At 40.0% G+C, this 26,981-nt stretch overlaps 1 protein-coding gene across 2 annotated transcripts; it reads right to left on the bottom strand.

Annotated features, from left to right (window-relative positions):
- Positions 1–749: 749 nt before the first annotated feature.
- Positions 750–21,865, bottom strand: LOC134612926 (very low-density lipoprotein receptor-like). Of its 2 annotated transcripts, XM_063457389.1 has the most exons (7): positions 21,674–21,865; positions 16,402–16,521; positions 15,132–15,251; positions 11,740–12,099; positions 5,192–5,230; positions 4,362–4,507; positions 750–2,125 (listed from the first exon to the last, which is right to left on the bottom strand). In XM_063457389.1, exons 1-7 carry the CDS (start codon positions 21,753–21,755, stop codon positions 2,075–2,077), a joined length of 918 nt encoding a protein of 305 aa, XP_063313459.1. In that variant the 5' UTR covers positions 21,756–21,865; the 3' UTR covers positions 750–2,074. The 2 variants fall into 2 exon arrangements, with proteins under 2 accessions (XP_063313459.1, XP_063313460.1); XM_063457390.1 differs by lacking the exon at positions 4,362–4,507 and having other exon boundaries at positions 5,208–5,230.
- Between the last annotated feature and the right edge of the window lie 5,116 nt (positions 21,866–26,981).

Below are 26,981 nucleotides of genomic sequence, written 5' to 3' on the forward strand. Positions count from 1 at the left end.
TATGGTTTCTAACATTTAATCCAACATATTATTCTAAATAACAAAAAAAAGAAAAATCAGCTGGAATTTACAAATCATTCTTATAAAAAATATAGTATTTACACTAGAGACACTCCTCACTCACCGACCGGGTTCCGTTCCTACGACCCGGTCATAGAACGAATTGGTTAGTAAGTGAGGGGTTAAGGGATTCCCTGTGCTGGTGTGCTTGTCTATGTTCAGGGAAACTTCCCCGAACATAGACATGCGCACCAGAGCAGGGAATCCCCACGACGATTTGCACTTACGCCTGGTCTTAAGTGCGAGTCGTTGTAAAACAGGTAGGTCGCTAAATGAGGACCACCTGTATTTATCTTGTGTGACCATATCCCACAAACAAATAAATACAATTATAAATAAAATGCATTTTTTGTATGTTTTATATGCACCAAAACACAAACCCTCCATCCAGTATGACCAAATGTATACACTTTAAACATAGCCTGCTACATAGAAAGAATGACATTTGTATGAACAGTTGAACTGTTTGCTTACTGAATGTACTGAATATTCACATATATACATATACACACACACACTGTTTTCTTTAAACAAATACAAACATGGAAAACTAAAACATTCAGCAATGCAAACAATGTAGCGTTAATAAGGCTGGTCTCCTATTCATACATTAATAGTTACAGATTCTTATATCTACTGGAAAGTGAAAGCTCTCTCAACGTTTGTTCTTTGTAGCTTTACAACCCCCCCAAAAAATATAAAGAGGTTGTTTTTTGTTTTTCTTAAATAAGTGCTTAAAAAAAAAAAAAAGAAAGAAAGAAACTGACAAGTGATTGGGTCAATAAGACAGGCATGCTTATAGCAAACATAAGAAGATGTTGAATTAGATATTAAAAAATAAAAAAATAAATATCCTGCTTTTTTAAATGTAAAGTATTCAACTGAACGTTTCTCATTTGTGATTGTCTTGATGTGAACCAGAATACAGAGACTCCAGACTTGAAATAGCCTCACAAAAAAAACAAAACCTTTAAAATACGGATATTACTCTGAATTTCCATTGATCTCCACAAAAATGCTGCTTACAAAGAGACCAGGAAGCGTCTGAGCTTTTTCAGCCAATCATGTCCTGTCCAATGTTTTCAGTGGGAGTGGTGTACATATTCTCAGCACATTTGCTTATAAGGCATTCATACATAGTATTGACATATTGGTCTGGTTAATGGTTTAAAGTTGTACCTCAGATTACAAGATGTGTCATGTAGAACAGATGTAGCTTGAAATGGTAGAGAGTAATGTCTGTGAGTACACAGTATTCATATGCTACCAGAGACAAGTTAGCAGTGTATGACTCTTTCTGCAGAATACATATTAAAATGCAGAGACAAATTTATAAGAATTTTAGGACCATGGAAAACCAGGCAGTATTGTACAACATGTCATTAAGATCAGTAAAGAGTAATCTGTTATAGAAGAGCACAGGAAAAGCGAGACAACTATGTCCGCGTTATACAAAACGTAGTATTAAGGCTTGCATTCTAACATTCAAAAGTCCTCAAATTAAATACACTGGTTACACAGAGTGGATTGAGGACACTCTTACATCAAATACTAAGAATCACATGGAAATATCATACTGCAATTACATAACAAACAAAAATGCTGTCAACCGCAGACTAAACAAATAGTAAATGCTTCGAAATTACAGTACATGAAGAGCAAAAATGAATAGAAAACAAAAAATACTAACTGCCATAGGAGTGATTCAAGTCTGACATGTCACTGAAACCTGAGGTCCAACTTCCCGTTTGTAGGTTAGCTGGGAAATGTTTTAGATTAGAAAAATTGACAATGCGTTGAAAGTTCATACCACATACTATAAATAACAGCAACCCATTGAAATGTTATTCTGTGCTTAAAGATAAGCGATAAAAGAGCTGATATACGCCACTGACAAAGTAGTACTTAAACTGTCAATTTAAAGAAATTATATTGTGTTCAATGCAAATGTTGTTCAAGTCTAAAGTAGAAATTAAGACGTCTGCCCTCCGCATCTCCACAGGAGGCTATGGCTTCATGGCTCGTAGATTATCGAAGAGTCATCTTCATTTTTCAGATCAGATAACTGCAAGAAGTCAAAAACAAATGCAATGTAAAAACGTTATACAAATCTGTACACTTCTTACGGTGTAGTACTCTAAATAAGGGAAATGGAGAAAATAAAAATATAACATGAAATGAATATGAGCCACAGATGGAGAATGAAATACAAGTCTTTACAAAACTTCTAAATAGTTCCTGTAGAACATTCTAATCAAAAAATGTGAGAACTGGCCATAATTGTCCGCCCTGCCCCTATTTAATCCTCGGTGACAAACAGTATACATCATCTGTCATTCAAAATAGCTTTTTAGGGGGGTGGGGCCTAACTGTGACGGTGGCCAGACGCCTTTTCAAAGAGCTCCGAGTGAATCTTATAATTTGAGCTGTTTACCTGTGACCCCCAACTTGCTTTTTGGGTCTGGCTGCGCAGCTTGTGTGTTCAGCGCTGACTGACCGACCTAGGGGTGTCCCCGGCAGTCATTTGCAGTCACCCGGACGGAGTCCTTTGTTGACTGGAGTAAGGCCTATCAGGCGACCGATCTCCCGAACCAGCTCAAGCTGATTTCCAGCAAAATCTAGATGGTGCCCTGCTAACCCCCTCTTTGGACCGGTGGGGGTGATCCCGGTCCCCACCCTGGAGGCTCCCTCACTCCACCTGGGAACTGTGGTACCGCCGAAAGCAGAGACAACTCATCACATGGCACACTTAAAATGGCAGATGCCGCATAACCCCAGCTCTACTTTTACAAAGTGATGTCCAAGCTGGATAAAATCCTCCATGACTTCTGGAGGAAGCTGTCCTCCCAGCTACATGTCCCCAAACCCCACACGACCTGAGAGTAGACCTGAGAGTCTTCCCCGACGACTTCGGATCTGATCTGTAGAGCTGGGCGCTGGAAGAGTGCGCAGGCGGCGGAAGATACAGCACCGGCTGCTCAAGAGGGGCGTGGGGTACAAGCTTGCATCGGAGATGGGCACATTCAGAGCCAGCGAAAGACTCAAGCTCGAAGCGGCACAGAGGGGGGAGCAGAAGGAGCAGGGGGAGGGACCCTACTACATGGGAACTGCTACAGCCCTGCAACTAAGCCAGCCAAATCACCACATTCTATGGGCTTGCATCATGCCCTTAGGCATAGGCTGAATACCTAGAGATGAACATTCTACACATCCTATCATCACACTCAGCCAGGGGGCATCATAGTGGGGTTAGGATGCTTTAGCTTCGTAGCTTGATGCTCCGTGGTGGCATGTCCCTCTCCCCCCTCCCTTATGAATGTGTTATTGTTTAGTTGATAACACACTCTATATCCCATTGTATCTTGGACATTTACCTCTGGAGCCGTCTGGCGTGGCACCACACTCACACCTTTAGCTTTGCATAATTTACTATATTCCTGTTTGCAGTTTACTTATGCATCTGTTTACTCTCCTTGCTTTCTTAATTATAAAATGTGATGATTACTCTTACCAGCTAGGCCTTTACCGTACACTATTTCTAACTAGCTTGGCTGAATTGTCCTATGCTGGTTTTACTTATCTTGTACTATTTGTCACCATCACAATCAAATTTGGTTTTAAAAGACAGTCTTGCAGCATCTGGCGAGAAGGATAGACATCTAGTGATCAGATGTCTATGACTGGCAATCATTGCAGGTACCTCCTGCTGAATCGTACAAAACTTTACAAAAATCTAGGATGTTTGAAAACCAGAAGGTGGTACTAAGGAGATTTATAAAAATGTAGATTTCTCGTTTTCATTAGCTCCCCATTCATTAAACTTAGTAAAAAGAGTACTTTTTTTCATTTCGTTTTATGAATGGTGAGTTAGTGATGTGTACCTTTTATAACTCAGTTTTTGGTGTCCAATTCAAAGCTTCCTGACTGAAGTCCTGCTTGAAGTCTAAGACATCTGAAAGAAGCAGCAGGGCTGATCGTATCGTCGAACTTTGGGGTTAAACCATTTGTTTATGGTTCAACCTCTTCGGTAAGAACAGGCCCGGAACTTTCTAGCATTAAAGTGGTCCTTTAATTAAGCTGATGTTAACACAGCAGATACAATGATCAAATGTCTGACGCAGGAGAATAACAATCTCATTGTCAGAATCTGTATTTTCATTTCTTTCCAAAATGCACTAACTTGTGAGAAGGAGAATATATTTAATATTTCTTTTAGGAAAACCAATAAGAAAAAAAAAAAAAAAAAATCTGACAAATTGACTGCCACAGTTTTTACATTATACACAAGTACAATCACCAACCATGTAAGTAGATGATGTCGTTCTGTCCAGATCTGGTTTCAGATACTTTTTGGAAGTTTCGAAGAGTCGACGGTTCAGTAAATGGCAGCTAGCTTTAGTCCAGTAGCAGGCAATCATGCAGGAAATCAGAGACACACTGAAAACAACTAACAAGACAAGTAATATTTAGCACTTCATCACTAAATTGTGCACGTACGCAAAGTGCAAGCTATGGCTGAGAGAATTAATATACATATTCTATATACACGCACAACCTGCCCACTGATGATATAATGATTTCATGAATAATTAAATAACAGAAAGATCATGCAACATAAATAAATGCGCGCGCACACACACACACACACTTCCAGTAAAATTAAAGTGTCTCTGTGTCCCCATGTCTCTGTATGCCCCCATGTCTCTGTATGCCCCCATGTCTCTGTATGCCCCCATGTCTCTGTATGCCCCCATGTCTCTGTATGCCCTCTGCTCCCCCTCCTTTATAAAGCACTTAAAATGGAATGCTGGGATAACCTGCTAATAGTACAGAACAAAATGCTCACTTATTTCTAAGTAGTTACACCTTAGTTGACCCCTCCCCCCCATTCTACCCGAAAGAAATGGTACCTATGGATCCTACAAAACAGTCCATATACCAGGCAGCAATGCATCACCAGCACTGGGTCCTGTATACCAGGTGCACTCCCTCAAAAACGGATTAAAACGGTCCTTTATTCAAAAATGAAATCACATTTGGACACAATGTGCAGGGGTAGGGGGCACAAAGAACCTCCGCCTACATATTGGGGGGAAAAAACAAAACAAAAAAACAAGAACATTTCACATACCTGACAAAACACTCACTAGACTTCTGACGTAAGAATCCCCTTTAGAGAAAAGAAAAATAATTTAATTAATGCAGGTTGCGTGTATTTCTGAAGTTCATATGATTTTCATTAATTGGTCACTATATAATGTTTAAAGTCCTACAAGCCACATCATACCTCAATACTTACCAGAAATAATCCCAAAATACTATTTGATTCTATAAATGTCAAAGTTGGATATTGGGTACCAGGTGGTAATTGAGTGTGAGACAGATATTTTACACCATCCTACTGACAAATAATGCTCAGAAATGATTTTTATTTTTTTTTAGCAGGAAGGCTACAGAGTACAAAACCGAGTAATGTCTTTTTACATCACTATGGATTCTACTCTAAGGGAAAGGTTCCTACTTGTGTCTCCCATCATCCTCCCATTGTGTTTCTCATCGTCCTGTCTCTCACAAGTCTGTCCCCATCTGCCCCCAAAATGTGCCTGTCCCCATTTCCATCTCCAAATGTGTTTATTACCACCTCCATTCCAAATAAGTCATGCCATAACTCCATCCATGTGTCTACGGCCATCTCCCTTCCAAAAATAAAGCTTTTGTGATACTATGAATTGCTTTGCTTCTACATTAACAAAAAACAAAAAAACAAGTCCAAGCCAGTCCCAAATTTTAAAAATTGACTGTACACTTGCTTTTGCATATATTATACTCATTCCTTCTGCATTCAAAAATATAGATCTGTTTTTTTTTAGCCTGTAGCTTTTAAATGAGACAGTTGTCTCAAAGTCATGTCCCTTTAACTCACATTTAAAGGTATGCTACAGTCACCAGAACAACTACAGCTTAATGTAGTTGTTTTGGTGTCTAAAGCATGTCCCTGCAGGTTTTTTAATGTAAACACAAACACTGCCTTTTCAGAGAAAAATAGAGCAACAATAGTGCTCACTGTATAAAAACAAAGAAAGGAGCAAATGTATAAAATGTACTCACATTTTATTGAGCAGACAACCTGCTCCATTTAATCAGCATGGGTGGTATAATCCCCACCTAGGATTTTTGGTGAGATCCTCACTGAAGAAGTAAAAGCAGGAAGTCAGGTAGTAAAAATAATAATAATAACAACAACTAATAAAAACAAATAAAAAGGTGTATGGCACAGTAACAGTATAAAATAGCCAATAGACCTTTATTAAAACAAGTAAAAACAATCCACAACGCGTTTCACCCAAGTAAGGCTTTATCAAGAGGTTATCAAACATATACCTGGCATTCCCACACTTATATGGGTCTATTGGCTACTTTGTACTGTGATTGTGTCACACACTTTTTTTGTTTTTATTATTATTTTTACTACCTGGCTTCCTGCAAACATATCAAGTTTGAAATGTATGTGTGTATATATGTCAGAGTGTGTGTGTGTGTGTCAGTGTGTATGTGTTGTATGTGCCAGTGCATCTGTATGTCAGTGTGTGTTTCTGAGTGTATGTGCCAGTGTGTGTATATGTTTGTCAGTGCGTATCTGTGCATGTGTGTATCGGAGTCTCAGTGTTAGTGGGTATCTGAATGTGTGTGTATGTGCCAGTGTGTGGGATTATATATGTGTGTCAGTGTGTATAATATATATATATATATATATATATATATATATATATTTCACAAATGATGGCACTCACCCTTCCTAATATAATAAATAGTAGAGGTGAGGTGCCCTGGTGCAATCTCATGCTAATAAATAATTGTATTGAAAAAAGATGCACTCTTCGGTCTTTTTGAAAGTATAAACGGTCTTTAATCCATAGAAGGTTTACAGGTTGCTTGATCAACGTTTCGACCCGTTCGGGTCTTCATCAGGATCAAAGGAAGACCTGAGGAAGACCCGAACGGGCTCTCTCCAGGCTTCCAGCTTTCTTCTTTTTGTTCGCTTAAAGACCGTTGATACTTTCAAAAAGACCTAAGAGTTCCTCTTTTTTCAATACAATTATATATATATATATATATATATATATATATATATATATATATATATATATATATATATATATATATATAAATACCAAAAAATCCTGCACTCCACCCAAAACAAAGTGGTATACTGCCCGGTGCTAAATCCAAAACATAGAAATATAAAGTAAAGTGAAGATGGAAGATGGGAGTGCTTTCCATCTTCACTTTACTTTATATATATATATATATATATATATATATATATATATGTCTGTGTCAGTGTGTGTATTTCTGTGTATGTGCCAGTGTGTGTATATCTGCGTGTCAATGTGCATCTGAGTGCGCGTATGTGCCGGTGTGTGTAGCCGAGTAGGTTTGTCAGTGTGTGAATCTGGATGTGTGTGTGTGCGCGTGTGTCTGTAAGGGAGCGAGTTTGTGTGTTTCAAGGTGTTTACACATCTTTGGTGGCTGTGGGTGGATGTTTGTGTTTTTTTTTAATATAGCAAGTTATATATTTATAGATAGCTTACCAGATGTGCATGCTTTACAATATCTTACGCACTATTTACTTACTACATTGATAAAATATACTATATGTTCTGACAGGAACACCATTTAACTGAATAACCAAGGTTGCTTTATTAATCTTATTTCAAACATATGCAGTCTACTATACGTATATAGTTATTGAGGATATTCCTATTATTATTTTTTTGGATATGCCTCTGCAGGTTACTATATGTTACTTACTAATATCCTACATCACAGATATTGGTAAAGTAACACTGCATGACTGCATGTGGATTGTCTACTTTCACAAATGGTAGGCCTTGTGGGGTAATCTGAACAACCAAAGCGCTATAATGCCCCAATATGAGACATGGGCCAATCAGATCCATCTATCTAAATTATAACTGTAAGAAATGGAATGGTCAGGTATCTTATATTGCACTGTAGCTTCACAGGATAGTGACAAAGACAGTGGTGGCTGGTGACATTCCACGTCGCTGGAGGGGAAGACACAGCATGTATTTGACTCTGCTTTTAAATGTTTTTGCATCTATATGGCATTACTACCTCCAAAATAGGTAGACAATCCCATAGGGAACAAGTCAGATATACATATTTCTATTAATAAGTCAAATAAAATGTCAATTTTGAAGCTAAATTCTAATTATAAATGTAATTCAGAAATTAGCTACTAGATGTCGCCAAAGGATTACGGTTAAAAAAAATTGACATTAAAACACTATATAAGAATTTATAAAGCAAAAAAAAAAAAAAAAAAAATCTACAGTAATGCTCAAAGGATTGCATACCCTGGCAGAAATTGTGAAATGTTGGCATTGATTTTGAAAATATGACTGCTGATGCAAAAAAAAAAAAAAAAATTATAGTGATCATATGAAGCCATTTTTTTTTTTTTTTTTTTTTTTTTTTTTTAACAGAAATCACCCAAATGGCCCTGATTAAAAGTTTAAATACCCTTGAATGTTGGCCTTGTTACAGACACACAAGGTTAATTTCCCACACTTGTGGCTTTTTAAATTGCAATTAGTGCCTGTGTATAAATAGTCAATAAGTTTGTTAGCTCTCACGTGGATGCACTGAGCAGGCTAAATACTGGGCCATGGGGAGCACAAAAAAAACTGTCAAAATAAATGTCAAAAGACCTGCGTAACAAGGTAATGGAACTTTATAAAGATGGAAAATGATATAAAAAGCTATTCAAAGTCTTGAAAATTACAGTCATTACTGTTCAATCACTTATTAAGATCTCTCGATACCAAGCCAAGGTCAGGTAGATCAAAAAAGATTTCAGCCACAACTGCCAGAAGAATTGTTCAGGATACAAAGAAAAACCCACAGGTAACCTCACGAGAAATACAGGCTGATCTGGAAAAAGAGGGGGTGGTTGTTTCAAGAAGCACAACACGACGATACTTGAACAAAAATGAGCTGCATGGTCGAGTTGCCAGAAAGAAGCTTTTACTGCACCAAAAAAAGCCAGGTTACAATATGCCAACAGTTTGACACGCGTCACAGCTTCTGGCATACTGTAATTTGGAGTGACGAGACCAAAACAGAGCCTTATGGTCACAACCATAAGTGCTATGTTTGGAGAGGGGTCAACAAGGCTTATAGTGAAAAGAATACCATCCCCATTGTGAAGCATGGTGGTGGCTTACTGATATTTGGGGGTGGCGCGAGCTCTAAAGGCACTGAAATCTTGTGAAAATTGATGGCAAGATGAATGCAGCATGTTACCAGAAAATACTTTCAGACAATTTGCATTCTTCTGCACGAAGGTTGCCCATGGGACGCTTTTGCACTTTCCAGCATGACAATGACCCCAAGCACAAGGCCAAGTTGACCCTCCAGTGGTTACAGCAGAAAACGGTGAAGGTTCTGGAGTGGCCATCACAGTCTACTGACCTTAATGTCATCAAGCCACTCTGGGGAGATCTCAAACACGCGGTTCATGCAAGACGACCAAAGACTTTGCATGACTTGGAAGCATTTTGCCAAGACGAATGGGCAGCTATACAACCTGCAAGAATTAGGGGGCTTGTAAATAACTATTACAAAAGACTGCACGCTGTCATTGATGCTAAAGGGGGCATCAATGACAGCGTGTATTAAGAACCAAGGGGAGGCTGACTTTTAAACAGTGGTCTTTTCATTTTTTTCTTTGTTTCCATGTTTTGTTTGAGGATTGTGCCATTCTGTTATAACCTACGGTTGAATATGAATCCCATAAGAATTAAAGGAGTCCCAGTTGTGATAGGAGAACTCGGGGCTGTTACTCCAAAGTTGGGGAAATGGCTTCAGCAGATTTCAGGTGGGACACCTGAGATCGCTAACTAGAAGAGTGTAGTTCTAGGAACAGCTAAGCTGCGCAGGACCCTCAAACTTCCAGGCCTCTGATAGAGGATCCAAAAATGAGGAATAAACATACCACCTAGGAAGAGTGAGAAAATCAAATATATATACATATACACAGAGGGCTGCTCTCACCTAAACATGCACAAAACACCTACTCTAGGCAAAAAAAATGAAGATTTAGTTACAGTACATGATCATACATTGCATAAGCCTGCCACAACGTCAATGTACCAAAATGAGGTACATTGATAGATAGATTCTAATAATATTTATTAAAATATTTTAGTTAAGATTTAAAATGTTATAACTAAAATGCAAAATGAGAAAAAATAAATAAATAAATAAGCAGCCTGTCAAGTGACCAGGAAGCTTTAGTGACAGGGACCTGCTGTGCTGCCTGTCACTACCTGGCTGCAGTGGTGGACCCAGGCTCTGAGGAGCCTCTTATTAACACTGAGGTAATGCAGGCACCTCTTCAAACACTGGGTGCCTGCCTTAATTTGGTAAACAAGATGGAACTGGGGAACCAAGTGACTGACTGTGCGCTGCCTTGCCTGTGTATCGGCCTAACTCATAGCTAGAACCTTGCTCCTACCTCTCTAGGTTTTAGATAGGGCCACACATGGCTATATAAATGCCAATTAATAATAATAATAAAAGAGAGAGAGAGAGAGAGAGAGAGAGAGAGAGAGAGAGAGAGAGAGAGAGAGAGAGAGAGAGAGAGAGAGAGAGAGAGAGAGAGAGAGAGAGAGAGAGAGAGAGAGAGAGAGAGAGAGAGAGAGAGAGAGAGAGAGAGAGAGAGAGAAAGAAAGAAAGAAAGAAAGAAAGAAAGAAAGAAAGAAAGAAAGATAAGGGTGTTCCTCTCTCTAATGCTTAGATTTGTGAATGTACAACACTATTAGCGCTCTACTATAAAAAAAAAAAAAAACTAAAGCCTACCACTAAACGTGGCTTACCAGGAAAACTATTTTAGGCAAGTTGTGGGAAAATGTTCCAAAGTAACCACGTGCATGTCATATACAGAAAATGGGAGAACACTGCTTTGCACATAGGGTAAATGTTGACTGCTCCAGAACTGGAGCAGTTTGTTTACACACCATGCATGTGATCACTCTAAGTACAGAAAACATGTGAGTATATGACCATCTGACATAACCAGCACGAGTTAATGCCTCTCACTCACAGTGATCATGAGAGAAAAGCAGGGACACAGCAGATGCCATCTATAAGCCATGAGGACATCTTATGTCACTAGGCACTAATCTGTCAAAAATATGTGATAAAACATGAACAATCCCCACGAAAAAGCCCAAATCATCTGACTTGAGATATTCTACTTGTAATATGAATCAATTGCCTGCTATACCCTGGGAATACATTTATTAATTAACTGTAGTTCACATATTAGAATTCTAAACTTCAAAAGTGCAAATGTGTTATGGTGGGTGGACAACAAAATAAAAAATAGTGATTACCAACAATTGGTGAAAGGAAAATTGCCTGAAAAGTGTAAGAATGTCAACAACAATCTAAATACCTAGGGGTGCCAGTTTTTAATAAAAAATCATATTTAAATTGGCAGATAGAGATATAAAGATTAAAAAGAATAAAAATTACAGCCCTGGTATCCCGAATGTTAGATATTGACTACATTATAGTCATCATTCTGCAAGATGGCAAAGAAAGACATTACAACAACATTTTGGAAACAGTAAAAATAGTCAAACTCACCACAGTTTTTTTCATCACTCTCATCTTCACAATCCGTATGTCCATCACATCTAAATGCTAACGGAACACAACTCTCGTCACAAAGAAATCCATCTGTATCACAATGAGACTTTGATTTTCTCTTGCACATCTTGTCTGATTCATCAAGTCCCCCAGGACAATCAATCTGCCCATTGCACAAGACATTTACAGATCGACAGTCCAAACCACAAAGAAACTCATCGGAGGAACACGGCATGAATGGGCATCCTTCCTCATCACTGCCATCTGTGCAATCACTGGCTCCATTGCAGAGCAACTTAGACGGAATGCACTGGCCACTGTGACACTGGAATTGGTCGTGAGGGCAAGTTATGTTACCTAAAAGACATCAGAAGTAAAAAAAATTGTACTAAAATCATAATAGAAACATAGAATGTGACGGCAGATGAGAACCATTCGGCCCATCTAGTCTGCCCAATTTTCTAAATACTTTCATTAGTCGCTGGCCTTACCTTATAGTTAGGATAGCCTTATGCCTATCCCACGCATGCTTAAACTCCTTTACTGTGTTAACCTCTACCACTTCAGCTGGAAGGCTATTCCATGCATCCACTACCCTCTCAGTAAAGTAATACTTCTGGATATTATTTTTAAACCTTTGTCCCTCTAATTTAAGACTATGTCCTCTTGTTGTGGTAGTTTTTCTTCTTTTAAATATAGTTTCCTCCATTACTGTGTTGATTCCCTTTATGTATTTAAATGTTTCTATCATATCCCCCCTGTCTCGTCTTTCCTCCAAGCTATACATGTTAAGATCCTTTAACCTTTCCTGGTAAGTTTTATCCTGCAATCCATGAACCAGTTTAGTAGCCCTTCTCTGAACTCTCTCTAAGGTATCAATATCCTTATGAAGATACGGTCTCCAGTACTGCGTACAATACTCCAAGTGAGGTCTCACCAGTGTTCTGTACAATGGCATGAGCACTTCCCTCTTTCTACTGCTAATACCTCTCCCTAATAATCTGTGTTTATATAAGTTATGCGCATTCTTGTAATATCTATGATTAATTTTACAGTGCCTATTAACTTATATTTAAATCAATCTGTGTGTAAAATAAGCAAAATAATGTAGAAGACAGTACAATTAAATCCTGCTTTCAGAGGAAAATCAAGCAACTTAACAGTTCTTCAGAAAATTACTTATCCTCAAAAATGTATCTGTATAATACCACACCTGTTATAATTTATTGTATTAAATGGAAGAAAATAAATATCCAAGCACACCTGAGGTTTCTTCTAAAATGAGGCAGTCTTTTTTTATGTGAAATAAGGAAGTGGAGACAACGTTTCGTCTCCTCTCTGCGCCTTTATCAAGTCAGTTTTGTTTTAATATTATGATTTGTGTTTTTTCCCTTTTTTGGTTTCTTTTTAATGTAAGAGCGTTACTTTTTTTGTATAAAAGTTTAACCAACACGGACATTATTTTTTTGTTTTTCGCTATGAATACCATTAGGATTGATTCATGAAGCATGGAAGTCTCTTCTGACTGACGACCCAGTCCAGAATCTAACAATACCATATTGATGAGTGGAGATACCAAAAGGCTTGGTTCTAGAAGCAAACGTCAACCTTATCTATTGGCGTCCACCTAATCCTAATATTACATTGCTTTTCAAACCTGCAACAAGCGATATGCAAATAAAATCATTCTTTGCAAACTTGCAATAAATGATTAACATGAAATACACCAATTGCATTGTCTTTTGTCTTTGATTAGACTGCGTTATAGATTATGGAATGCATAATCTCATGTCTGAAACTTGGCAGTTATATTTGTGTTTCATATCCTTTAACCCTTTACTGATGTTACAAAAAAAATTAAAGAATGTTTGCCTATACTATAGTATGTTAACACATCCTCATTTTTCACAGGTGTGCATATTTTTTTTTTAAATCAGTGATTGTTAAAAAAATATTAACGCAATACTAAAAAAATAATTTAGGTCATTCTGGTACAAAATAAAAAAACAACATATTTCGGTACTTTAAAAAAAAAAAAAATGGTTTCTACATTCAAAAAGTGGAACAAAGGGGGCGGGTCCAGAGTATCATGGTGAATAGAGGCATTCTGTGAGAGCTCCTCACACAGCTTCTGATTAAATCAGAATACTTTAACTCCTAAAGAACTGAACCGGCGATAATTGTGTATTACCGACCTGTGGAGCAGCAAGGATGCATTGGAGTGCTTTGCAATAACCTTACCGTCACATCTAACAGAGATTTCAGTGAGGTACGGTCGGGTGAGGTGGCAGATCTTCCGTATCAAGAAGCGTTAAATCCTCACAGCTTGCTGCTGCCAACACTTGGAATACAATGGCTCTTCACAAGATGGCTGTCGCGCCTCTCTCTCAGACTGAAGGAGATTTTCCTATACTTCTGGGACACATTGGAGAAGCTAACTGCAAACCTGTTGCCTCAAGAGCAACAGTCGGGAGGTGAGCAAAGCTCCTTTGGGCCTACCCATTTCTCACACGCCTGTCTCCCTTAGTGCTCGTCCGCCTAAGCCAAAGACCATCAGGGAATTAACCCCCTGAAGCATCACCCACCCGGAGGGAAGGCGGTCAGCCATCAGTGGCGCCATATCACCATGGTCTTCTGTTTCTTCCACTACAGGATGGGCTTGAACTCTCTGAGGCCCAGAGTCAGTAGTTTAAAGATGTTGGTCTCCTTACAGGCCTTTAGTTACTAACCTTTAGTCACTTACCTGATTCCAGCGGCAATGTCTCTCGGTGCTGGGTCGGTGCACCACCTCCTTCGATGTTATCCGGTGAAGGGCTAAAGCGCACGCACATGGGCTAAAGTAAATGCTTTTCTATGGCAATTTTACTGACGCTCAATGTCCTCATGCAGAGCGTGAATACGTCCAACGTCAGTTAGGCCCAAGTCGGTTTGACACCAAGAAGTGCCTCTAGTTGCGGTCTGATTGATAGTCACTAGTGGCAGTCTTAGTCCTGCAATGTAATTATTGCAGTTTCTAAAAAATTGCAATGTTTTGTATTGCAGGACTAAGTGGGGCTGTGACATTGCACCCAGACCACTTCAATGAGATGAAATAGTCTGGGTGTCTATAGTGTCCGTTTAATAATATGGGAACAATGTTAGGGCCACGTGGCTAACAACAACATATTCCTTTATCAGATAACCATCACAGGGAACACAGGACTAGGGTCAGAGAGCTTGAGAACTCATTATTAACTCTTTCCCTTCATATGGTATATGGGAGGCCACTGGTCAGGCCCCACATTGTTTTGTCATAGAAATGAGGTGTATACCCATGAAAGCATATTTCAGAAGGTACTAATGCATCAACATAACTGATAAAGATGACATTTTGTTCCACGAATGCTTACCACATGACACTGGATCTTCATCAGAGCCATCTGTGCAGTCAGAATTGCCATCACATTTCTGCGCCAACTTCAGGCAGCGTTCATCTTTACATAGGAAACCAGAGCACGATACCTTTCGGGCTAAATAAAGAGTTTTATTCCAGGTCAGAGAACTCATATTGCACTGAAGAAACAGACATAAATTTACCAATATAAAAAAAAAACAGGAAACAAGAATATGGCAAATTAAATATTTAAAGGGACACTATAGTCACCCAGACCACTTCAGCTCAATGAAGTGGTCTGGGTGCCAGGTCCCTCAGGTTTTAACCCTTCACATGTAAACATAGCAGTTTCAGAGAAAATGCTATGTTTACATTTGGGGTTAATTCAGCCTCTAGTGGCTTTCTTCCGGACAGCCACTAGAGGCGCATCTGCGACGCTGGAGGCATATTTCGCCTCCATCATGCAGAGCGTCCATAGGAAAGCATTGAGAAATGCTTTCTTATGGACACTTTGAATGCGCGCGCAGTACTTGGCGCGCATGCGGCTCCAGTGACGTCGGACGGGGGAGTTGACGTCAGACGGGAAGGAGAGGTCACCAGTGCCCAGGAAGCCCGGCGCTCGTTTAATGTTTTAACCCCTTCAGCGCCACGTGAGGGGGACCCTGAGGATGGGTGCACCCTCAGGGCACTATAGTGTCAGGAAAACCGCTTTGTTTTCCTGACACTATAGTGATCCTATAATAAACTGCATCATAATCCAGGGCAAACGAAGAGGAGAAATAAATACACTTCTTCTCTGCGTGCTTTCTCTATGCTGACTGCGAGGTGCAAATGAAAGAGCTTATAGCATTGACTGAGATGGAGTCAAGGTGGAGATGCCCCATTAGAGGATAAAAATTTATTGATTTCTACATTTCATTTTATATTTCATACCTCACAATTTCTTTTCTGTTTCTCTTTACCACTCTCCCCCCATTCTTGCATGCCCCCTTTTTTTCCCTCCATATTTTAAATTGCAAAAAAAATTTAAATAAATTACCCCCACCATCCAATGTATGTACATGAATAGTTCACCTTTATTAATCTTTTGTTATTATTAAAAAAACGTAAACTTTTTTCCATGCAAAGAAATAGTTTCAGTGTTCATTGACTAATATAAGGCTCGTCCTTCACGAAGCATGAACTAGAACTAATGGGATTCCCTATACTTTTTTCTTTTTAATGATTCATAACTATCCAACCCCAACTCAAAAAATATAAAGGAAAACACAAAGAAATCTACTTACGACAAGCCACTTCATCTTCGCCAAAGGGGCAATCCTTGTCCCCATCACAGTGCCACGACTTTGAAATGCATTCCCCATCTTGACATTGGAACTGATTTGCACTGCATGTTTTTGGTAAACCTAAGAAATTACATCTGAGGTTAGGTTTTAGATCCGATTCCATACTAGTTATGGACTTCCAGTCCATGGGTACCTCTCAGCGCTGGACTGGCCATTGTACATTTTGGTATTGTATACACCCAGAGCTGGACTTAAGGTTATGTGACCTCTGTGACAGCACAGGGCAAGCACCACCTAATGCAGATACAGGCTGTCCCCCTCCATCCCTTCCGGCAGCCCACCAAATTTCTGCTATGTTGCCAAACTGTCATTGTTTAATGAAGTACTCTGCATTCCTTCTAAGCTAAACTGCCTGGTGACTGGTGATGACTGGTGGCTGTATAGCGAACAAGATACTGGTATTTGATGTTAGCTCATGGTCCCATTCACTCTATTCACATCACTCCAACCAGTAGTGGGTGGTTTGCGTCGAGAGGAAAGAACAGTGCTGCACTATTCAATGACAGCTCAGCCACACTATAAGCACTATGGTAGGAGATACCAAGGGTAGCATAAGTGTAGGGAGGAGAGGAAGATATAGCTGTGGGGTAGATAAAGATAATTGGGGGTGAGCTAGGGAGAGTTATCTTGCTAGGAGAGTATTTATGAAAAAAGGCTTGTGATATACAATCCTCCATCATGCTCATCCATACCCATAGACCTGGTTAGGAATTATGGGCATTGACGTTAACAAAAACATGGAGATTTGGCTGGCTGGACATTATGTGAATTGCACTTTACATTATTTATGGGACCTTATAATCCAATATATTGCACATTCAAAAACACTGACAAACACATGTAATGACATTACACACACACACACACACAGGAACTCCAACAAATACACAAACTAATACTGTTAATATACTGGAATATGTCATATTGAATGCACAAACATACACTCATAGTGACGGGGAAAGGAGACCCAGCCCTGTATACACCAGAAGCGCTACAGACCCTTGAAGCACTTTAGCTTGCTTGAAGACTGTGTCCTCTTTTTTTATATTTTACAAAAAGTACAGATTTCAATAGAAATTGACACTTTTCTAAAATAAAATAACTTGGTTACCCCTCCCCCCACCCCTACCCTCCAAGCTGGCAGACAACAGGTCCTGTTACTTCCTGGTTTGTTTAGCTGGGTGAAGCTAAGCTCAAGAGGCAGGTTATTCCCCAGAGTCCCTGACTTACAAAGACTTCTCATTGAGCTGTATTGGGAAATCTGTGGTTGGACAGCCACAGAAAGTCTATGTGGGGTTGGAAGGGGAGGACTTGCAAAGGCTGCAGAAAAGAGATCTGCGGGTTTTGCGAGCTGTTTTTAGATATATCCCCAATTTTAAAAATACATAATTAAATGCATGCATGTTTTCAATTGGGGTATATGTACTAAATAGTATTTTTTTTTATTGTTTTTATTTGGGAAGTGGAGTGTCCCTTTGAGAATAGTGAGAATAGATTACAACATCCTCTGATGGTAATAACCGTAAACCAACCAAGAATTGATATGTCTTTATTTATTAAAGCCATAAGTCTGATGACTAACTGAGTGTGGTAATGTTGGGTAAGGGATGAAAATATAGCATCAATAATGCTTTTCTCAAGCATTGTAGAAATGTATTTGGCAATCACTGTATAATCCATGGCAAAATATGCATGGAGTACTTTGTTGTACTAATCCAGTGATGGCTAACCTTGACACCATAAATTGTTTCTGGACTACATTTCCCATGATGCTCAGCAAGCTTTTAGACTCTAAAAGCTAGCTGAGCATCATGGGAAATGTAGTCCAGAAACAATTTATGGTGTCAAGGTTAGCCATCACTGCACTAACCCATGTACTGCTCTGCAGTTTCTACAGAATACAGGCCGTACTGCCTTCCCATAATGTCCCATTTTACTACAGAGGCAATTTATACTTTTTTCATTTTATGGATCATGTAAATTCTGGTCTGTTAAAGACTTTATTCTGAGAAACTGCTATGTTTATATATGGGTTAATCCAGCCTCTAGTGGCTGTCTCATTGATTTTCACAGTGAGAAGACGCCAGCTTCCATAGGAAAGCATTGAGAATTGTTTCCTATGGACTGGCTGAATGCGCGCGCTGCTCTTGCCGCGCATGCGCATTCAGCGGATGACGTCGGAAGAGGGAGGAGAGTCCCCAGCTCCGTGGGAGCCCGACGCTGGAGAAAGGTAAGTGATTTAACCCCTTCCTCCCACTTCAGGTCGGCGAGAGGGGGACCCTGAGGGTGGGGGGACCTATAAACACTATAGTGCCAGGAAAACAAGTTTGTTTTCCTGGCACTATAGTGGTCCTTTAAGTGGTGTGTATAGATGACCTATGTGTCCTATATAGTTTACTGCAAACATAATCTGTAAATTGTGAAAACATGAGAAACAATGAATGGAATATTTGGGTAACTTGATATACAGGTTAGTGTAAAATTGAAACAACTTGGGTTTTGTACAACAAGCAGGAATGAGAGCAGCTGACTAAATTTACCTATAAGTCACTTCACTTACGAGGACACCATTGTATGTTGCATGTTTAAAATGTACTCTATAGGGCTCTGTCACAATCCATACCTCCCATCTGTCCCTTTTTAGAAGGGACAGTCCCTATTCTGAGCTCAAATTCCTCTGTACCTCTTTTCCCTAAATAAAGAGGGATGAAGTTAGCTGAGCTCAAAATAGGGACTGTCCCTATTATTTTTCAGCTTGAATTACTGGAACGTAATGATGGGCATTGTTGTTCAGACCAACCAACACTATATTGGTTAGGCAATGCTTAAAACTTGTAGTCTACTAGCGAGGCCTTAAAAGATACTCGCCAGTGCAAGCCATAGTATACCCTCCCCTAGTGGTGAATTCCTACATGCCAGTGTTAAAGGACTACTATAGTGCCAGGAAAACATACTCGTTTTCCTGGCACTATAGTGCCCTGAGCGTGCCCCCACCCTCAGGGACCCCCTCCCGCCGTGCTCTAGGATGTGGACCTCTTTTTCCAGCGCCGGGTGGGGAACTCTCCTCCTCCTCTCCTCCTCCTTCTCGTCGTCATCGGCTGAATGCAAGAGCCGCTTTCCTATGGACGCTGGCGTCTTCTCACGGTGATAATCACAGTGTCTCATTGACAGCCGCTAGAGGCTGGATTAACCCTATTATAATCATAGCAGTTTCTCTGAAACTTCTATGTTTATAGAAGAAAGGGTTAATCCTAGATGGACCTGGCACCCAGACCACTTCATTAAGCTGAAGTGGTCTGGGTGACTATAGTGGTCCTTTAAATTTTCACTCACCAATGGCTAGTGGAAATTTTGAGCCCTGGGATAGGTTGTGAAACGTTTGGCAGTGTTTGGCTTTCTTAAGGTCGCAGGTTACTATAATAGAACCATACATGTTGTTTTGTATTTCAACTTCTGTAGCACCAAATAAATAAAAATAGAAGCAATACATTTGTCTTTAGATGAAATGTGCAAGCTTAAAAGAACACCAAAGTGTTAGGAATACATGTTAGTGCTGGACTACCAATTTAGGTGCAACCTTTCTGCTTTAAACACGGCACATTATTATTATTTTATTATTTATATAGCGCCATCAGATTCCGTAGCGCTGTACAATGGGTGGATCTAGAGTTATTTTTAATTGTGTGCTGAGGGCTAGTTGCACCCCAAACACACTTGACATAGGCAAACTAGAACTCTGTTCAGGCCTACCTAATGTCAATTCTGTGCATATTTTACATTTGTTGTCAGCGTGCACTGCACGCTGCTGACATACAAGACGCCTGCAAAAGGAAGATTGCTTCCCCCTCTCTCCCTCCCGCTGTTACTTGTATTTGTTTAGTTTTTTTTATTTGCTTGTTTGTGTTTTGATTAAATATCACTCCCCCTCCCCTGCTCAGATTGCCCACATATGCACTGAGCCAGTGAAGCGGTCCAATCACAGGCTTCTCTATGAAAACAGGACAGGAGCTTTGTGAATTAAGGTCAATTTTAAAGCTTTTTACAGTGGGGGATCTATTAGTTATGCCACGTAGCACATTGTAAAAATATATTTTTTTAAATTATATATATAATATATATATTTTTAGGGTTGAATTAACCCTTTAAATTTGAAATTCACTTAGAATTTCCTGCAATGATCACTTTCGTGAATAACCCAGTAAGATTGTGTTATAACCTTATTTTGTACTTTTGACTTTGTTGTCACTTTATATTTATATTTAGACTCGTTGCACACCGAAAGAATGTGTATTTATAATGAAGGATAAAATGCTTTGAAGGATCAAATAAAACTTTACAGTAGGTATTTTATCACATGATTACACCGAATGGGATTATAAAATCATTTGACTGGACATAAGTCAAAGCCAGATTTCTTAGTAAAGGTTTTAAAAGAAAAAAAGAAATCTAGGTTAGAGGGCAGTGTTATTTGTGTACCTGAAACAAAATACAATAATCAGCTTTATCAAAAACATTACATATATTTATTTTATAATTTTTTTTTTATTTTTTTTTCCTAAATGATAACCATCTAAATGAGCTTGCGTGTTTTTTTGTTTTTCTTTTTTCTTACTATAGACATTACAGAGTAAAACCTACAAAACTACAATTCAGATGACTGGAGTTACACAAACTAAACTGATAATAATCAAATGTGTGTTCATGTAAATAAAATGCACACATAGCCCTTTCTGTTGAACAAAGGTGCAAGATATACACTGTATATACATTATATATTATTATTAATTAATACAGGATTCACGAAACTCTGACCCTCCAGATGTTGCTGAACTACAACTCCCATGATTCTCTGGCTGCCTATTTCACTCAAAGCATCATGGGGGCTGTAGTTCAGCAACATATGGAGGGCAAAAGTTTGAAAACCCTGCATTGGTAATATGTACTCTCTCGTTGATTCACATTAGCAGCACATGACACCCACATTTCAGCCCGCTGGACCGCTAAAGTCACCTCTGCCGACTGTCAGATAGGGGGCGTTGCTTTGACTGACAGACACTCCAGCAAATCAGAGTTGTTTTCCTCCCACCAGACAGTGGAAAGTTGTCAACATAAGCCAATAGCAGCGCATGGAGGGCGTCGATTTAAGCCTCATGGCCTCTTGTAATGAATGAGCTGTGCATGGTGGGACCCTGTTAGAGCCCCCATTACTCACCAGGTACCGCGGTGTTCTCTACGGTCTGCCAGGCCAACAACAGCAGCACTGGGAACGCAGTCAAAAAGCGTCGCGACCTCATCACACGCCGCAACTTTCTGTAGGACTGAAGGCACAGGGAGGCGTGGGGGGCGGTGAGCTCGGCTTGCCAGCGTCAATAGGCACGACAAGCAGCCAATTGGTGCGCTACTGTACTTGACCTTCCCGAAGATGTGAACTGCGCATGCGCGGCCGGGACATATGTCTGAGTTTGGCCCTGAGTAGTAATTGGGAGGATATAGTAGTTTGTGTTCGAAATTCTATTCCTCGCTAATTCTGCAGAATGTCTGTATGGACAGGATTCTACACTTTCTGAATAGTGAATCCATACATAACATTTCTTTAATAAACTAATGTAGAGTGTGTGTGTATTTGCACACTAATGGACTTTTTAGTGACAAAATGTAGAGGTAATATTTGCAAGTGCCTGTGTTATTGAGCATTTTCACACATAATCTAGAGCTGATCTGTGCTCTCACATAATGTATTCTGACTCATTTACACACTTTATAAACATCTCTCCATACATCTCCCCCCTCCCCCCCCCCCCCCCCCTTTAAAAATGTGTATTTCGTAAAGATAGAATCTATATTAAATACTCATTATGACTTTGTTGGAATTTCACTGAATGATAATTGCGTGAGGAAAAACCTATAATTCAATTATTTCTCAGGTACAAAAAATATATAAAAAAATATACAGTACCCCAAAAGTTTCCCCCACCATAACTAGTAACCCCACAAAAGTTATATCCCCGGATAGCCCTGATCTAAGTTCATATTCAAATATCACTCAGATCGGTTTAATGAAACTAGAATGCCACCAAGGTAAAGTTTTGACCGGCCGGATACGAGGCGATAGCCCAAAACAGTTCAAGGGAATTAGGTGTCCCGGCCAGTAGAATCATTACCTTCAGGCTTTTTGCTGTAAACACTGTCTTTTCAGAGAAAATGCAGTGATAACTTCACTGGCCACTCCTTAGATCAGTTATGGCGAACCTTTTTGAGCCCAAGTACCCAAACTGCAATAAGTGCCAACACTGACTGTGTGGGTATTCAGCAGACTGTGTGTGTATTCAGCAGACTGTGTGTGTGTGTTCAGTAGTCTGCTGAATACACATACAGTCTGCTGAATACATACAAACTGCTGAATACACATACATACAGACTGCTGAGTACATACACACAGACTGCTGAGTACACACACATAGTCTGCTGAATGCATACAGACTGCATGTATTCAGCGGACTGTGTGTGTGTACTCAGCGGTCTGTGTATTCAGCAGTCTGTGTGTATTTAGCAAACTGCTGAATACACACAAAGACACTGCTGAATACACACACACAGACTGCTGAGTACACACAGACAGAATGCTGAGTACACACACAGTCTGCTGAATACACACACACAGACCGCTGAGTGTACACACACAGACTGCTGAATACACACACACAGTCCGCTGAATACATACAGCCTGATGAATACACACACATATACTGGGTGCTGTGTGTGAGGGGGGAGGAATGCTGTGTGTGGGGGAGGGGGGTGCTGCAGGTATTAATTTTTTATTTTCATAGTCATTAAACATTTTATCCTCCCCTCCCTTCTTCTTACCTTTGGTGAAGGAGGGGGGGACACAGTCGGTGGTGGTAAGTAGCTGTATGTCTCCTCTCCTGTCCTCCCGCACAATGCTGAGTGGAGCATTGCCATGGGAACGCGCGGCAACGCTCCCCTCAGCCTACTCGCAGGAGGATTGATCTGCTTGTCAGATCCCTCCCCCTGCCTCCATGTCCTCCGACACGAAAGCAGAGAAGGCGCTTACCGTTTTGAGCAGGCAGGTGCCTACTCTGCATTGATGCGACCCGAGCCAGCCGTCTCCCCCCTCCCGGCGACCTATGGCCGTGTGCCCACAGAAAGGGCCCGGCGTGCCACCTGTGGCACGCATGCCCTAGGTTCACATCACTGCCTTAGATGGCTGTAAGAGATCCTTCCTGGGTCATGACTGCCTAAAATGCATCCAAACATTGTGTCTCCACCCTCTGCATGGAGACTTTTGAACTTTCCTCATAAGGATGCATTGATTCAATTAATCTCTATGAGGATATGCTGATTGGCCAGGGCTGTGTTTGAATTGTGCTGGCTCTGCCCCTGATCTGCCTCTTTGTCAGTCTCAGCCAATCCTATGGGGAAGCATTGTGATTGGATCAGGCTACCACTTCTGCTGATGTAGTGGGCAGGTCTAAAGGAAACAGGGACAAAGTAAGCAGCTGCAGACTTGAATACCAGTAAGATGTTACTATATTTAGGAAGGCATGAGGGGAACAGAGGGGGAAGATGGTGGTTTTAACTCTATAGGGTCAGGAATACATGTTTGTGTTCCTGACCCTGTAGTGCTCCTTTAATTTCACGGTACGATTGCTCCCCCTGTTCGGTAGTTCCCGTCTCCAGAGCTTCGTTCGCATAGTTGGTCGGGAAGTAAAACGGGCAGCGATCTAATCTTTACCGGGGTTTGTGCGAGTGCCTAGCCGAAAAGAGTTCCAGGCACTCGATGACCAAGTGCCACTGCCCCGTTCGGGAGACAAAATGGCCGCCACGTGCATTCGGTTATACGAAATGGCGCCCACCCAGGGGAAGCATTCATTAATTACTTCCCTTGCAGTTTCGCACTTTAGTTGCTGGTGTGAATGTTCTAATAGGGTACAGGGGTGGTCCTCGTTTGGGAGATGAATGGATGGTGTTCGTATACCATAACTCCCAAACGGAAAAAGGCAAAACAGTTGAAATTGGGCAAAACAGACTACATTGGCGGTAGGTTCCACCACAGCATATAGCAAATCATGTAAAACTCATCTAGGAGTCATTACTAGGTGGGATCTTCTTAGGATAGGAGAGTATCTTGGGTATACGATTGCAGTGGAGAACTCCTGATATTCCTCTTCCCTGTTCTGGTTTCACTTCATAAATTGGGCCATTTTCTCTGATTTGACATACTACAGTATGTATACCATCTTCCCAGTGTTTACAAAGCTTTATTATTCTGTTACGTTTCGCACAAGAACTCGGTCTCCTGGATGCAACACGGAGCTCCTTACTCTTTGATTCTAGTTTTTTTTTTTATTCTTCTCTGCTGTCTTTTTAGCGTTCACGCTGATGTCTTCATACACTTCCTGCATTTCTTGCCTCCATCTCTTTACATACTCCGTGTGATCAATGGTTCATGTCCCTGAAGTCATACCAAACAGCAGGTCAACAGGTAAACTTGGTGATGTTCCAAACAAAAGATAGAAAGGTGAAAATCCAGTCAGAAAGGTGAAAACCCTGCGACTCTTTCCAATTAGTTTTCTGTTGCTCAGTCAAGGTCTTTGACATATGGAGTAAAGTGCAGTTGAAACGTTCAACTTGTCCATTTCCTTGGGGATGGTACTTGTGTGTTTCTTGATCCAGCAATTCCAATTTTAAACTCTGCTCCTTGTTCGTGATGTTCTTTGGGGGAATCCAAATCTCAGTGCAAAGGCATTGAAAATACTAATTAGCAACTGTTTGGGCAGATTTTGATGGTGGCATAAGCCCGTGCAAATCTAGTGAAGTGACCATGCCCAAAATATATTTGTACCCTCCTTTAAATTTATCCAGATGCAAGAAGTCAATGGAAGTAAGTTCAAATGGGTAAGTGGTGACAATGTTTGTGAGTGATGCTCTGGTTTCATGTACCTGTTGTGCAGCAAGCATTTGTGCACTGAATGTTTTCAAGTGGTGCCCGATAAGTTTTTTCTGTCGGCTTACTTTGTACTACTTGTCCAATATGAGGATTATTTCTATGTGCTTCTCATATATCTTCCCTGGTAATTGACTTGCATGGATTTATACACTCCATTGAGCAATCAAGATAATTCATTGCTGTCTATGACACATTCGAGTCCTGGATGGTCGCTTCAACGCAATCAGACACCAGTTCTTCTGTATACTGCTTCATTATTGTTTCAAAGCCTATAGACATCCTGGATAGACTACATTTTCTTTTAAGGGCAATATTTGATGGTGAAAAGAAACTCTGCAAGTTCCGCTACCAATCTACATCCAGTCGCATTGAGCTTTTTACTCGTTAAAACATAGGTGAGAGGGTAGTTGTTGCAATACACCGTAATAGTGGGTGCTTACTACAGATAATCATGACATTTCTCAGTGACCACTCAATTCAAAGTTAAAGGGATATGATTATTCTTTTCAGAAGAATGTCGTCTCCTTCCAACCTTCTTTGTCTATCTATAATGTATTGTCGGTAGTAACTTAAACAGACTATATTAGCAGTATCCATCTAAGTTCCTTTAGCAAAAATAATCCTTCCCAGGTAACGAACTTCATGTTTAAACACCTCACAATTACTGGGTTTTAGTTTGATTCCATACGTTCTATGTTGCAGCACCATTCATACATCATTGACGTGGTCTTCAAAGGTCTTACTGAACACTAATGTCTCATGGAGTTATGGGATGCAAATAGGCACTCTTCCGTGCAATGTTGAAAGGCTGCAAGTGCATTAATTAACCCAAAGGGAACGCAAATCCATTTGTATAACCCCCAAGCATTACTAAGACTGAAGATTTACTTTCTTTAGCCATGAAACCCTGATGGAGTAAAGAGAACCAAGAATTTCATACAAGACTGTTCATAATATCTTGTACATGAGGAATGGGCTGCCGATCAGGATTTATTTTCTGTTCAGTTCTCTAGTCGATGCACAGACGTAGGCATTGTAATATTTTTATTTATTTTTTTATTGTTTATTTTGTTCGTGCAGATATTAAACATGTAATTTGCACTGCCACAACAGCTGGTGCAAACATGGCATCAAAGACATTGCACTTTTTTTTTATATATAGAGAAATAAACAGGATTATATCGTAAGCTTCATAATAATATAACGGAAACAGTAACTTGGCTCACAGATTGGTATCACAGTTTTAGTTAAAGTAGGGATAAAGGTTATGCTAGAACATTGCTTTTTAAAATTGAACCGAGCACATTTAGTACTTAGTACCTAACTGTACGTACTTTAGTGATTAATATAGTAAAAGAAGGAAAACAAAAACCAACTCAGACTCATCCTGCATGTTGAAACTAAACAGAAGAAAGTTGGGACACATTAAAGACATAGCAGTGAGATTCTTAACCGGCTGTACTGACCTGTCTAAACATATAACAGCTAAGCTTGTACTGTGATATGTTTGGTTATACTTGTATGTTCACAAATCTTATTTATACCTAAACTG

This window comes from Pelobates fuscus, chromosome 5 (assembly GCF_036172605.1).
Source record: "Pelobates fuscus isolate aPelFus1 chromosome 5, aPelFus1.pri, whole genome shotgun sequence".
NCBI classification, from domain to species: Eukaryota; Metazoa; Chordata; class Amphibia; order Anura; family Pelobatidae; genus Pelobates; species Pelobates fuscus.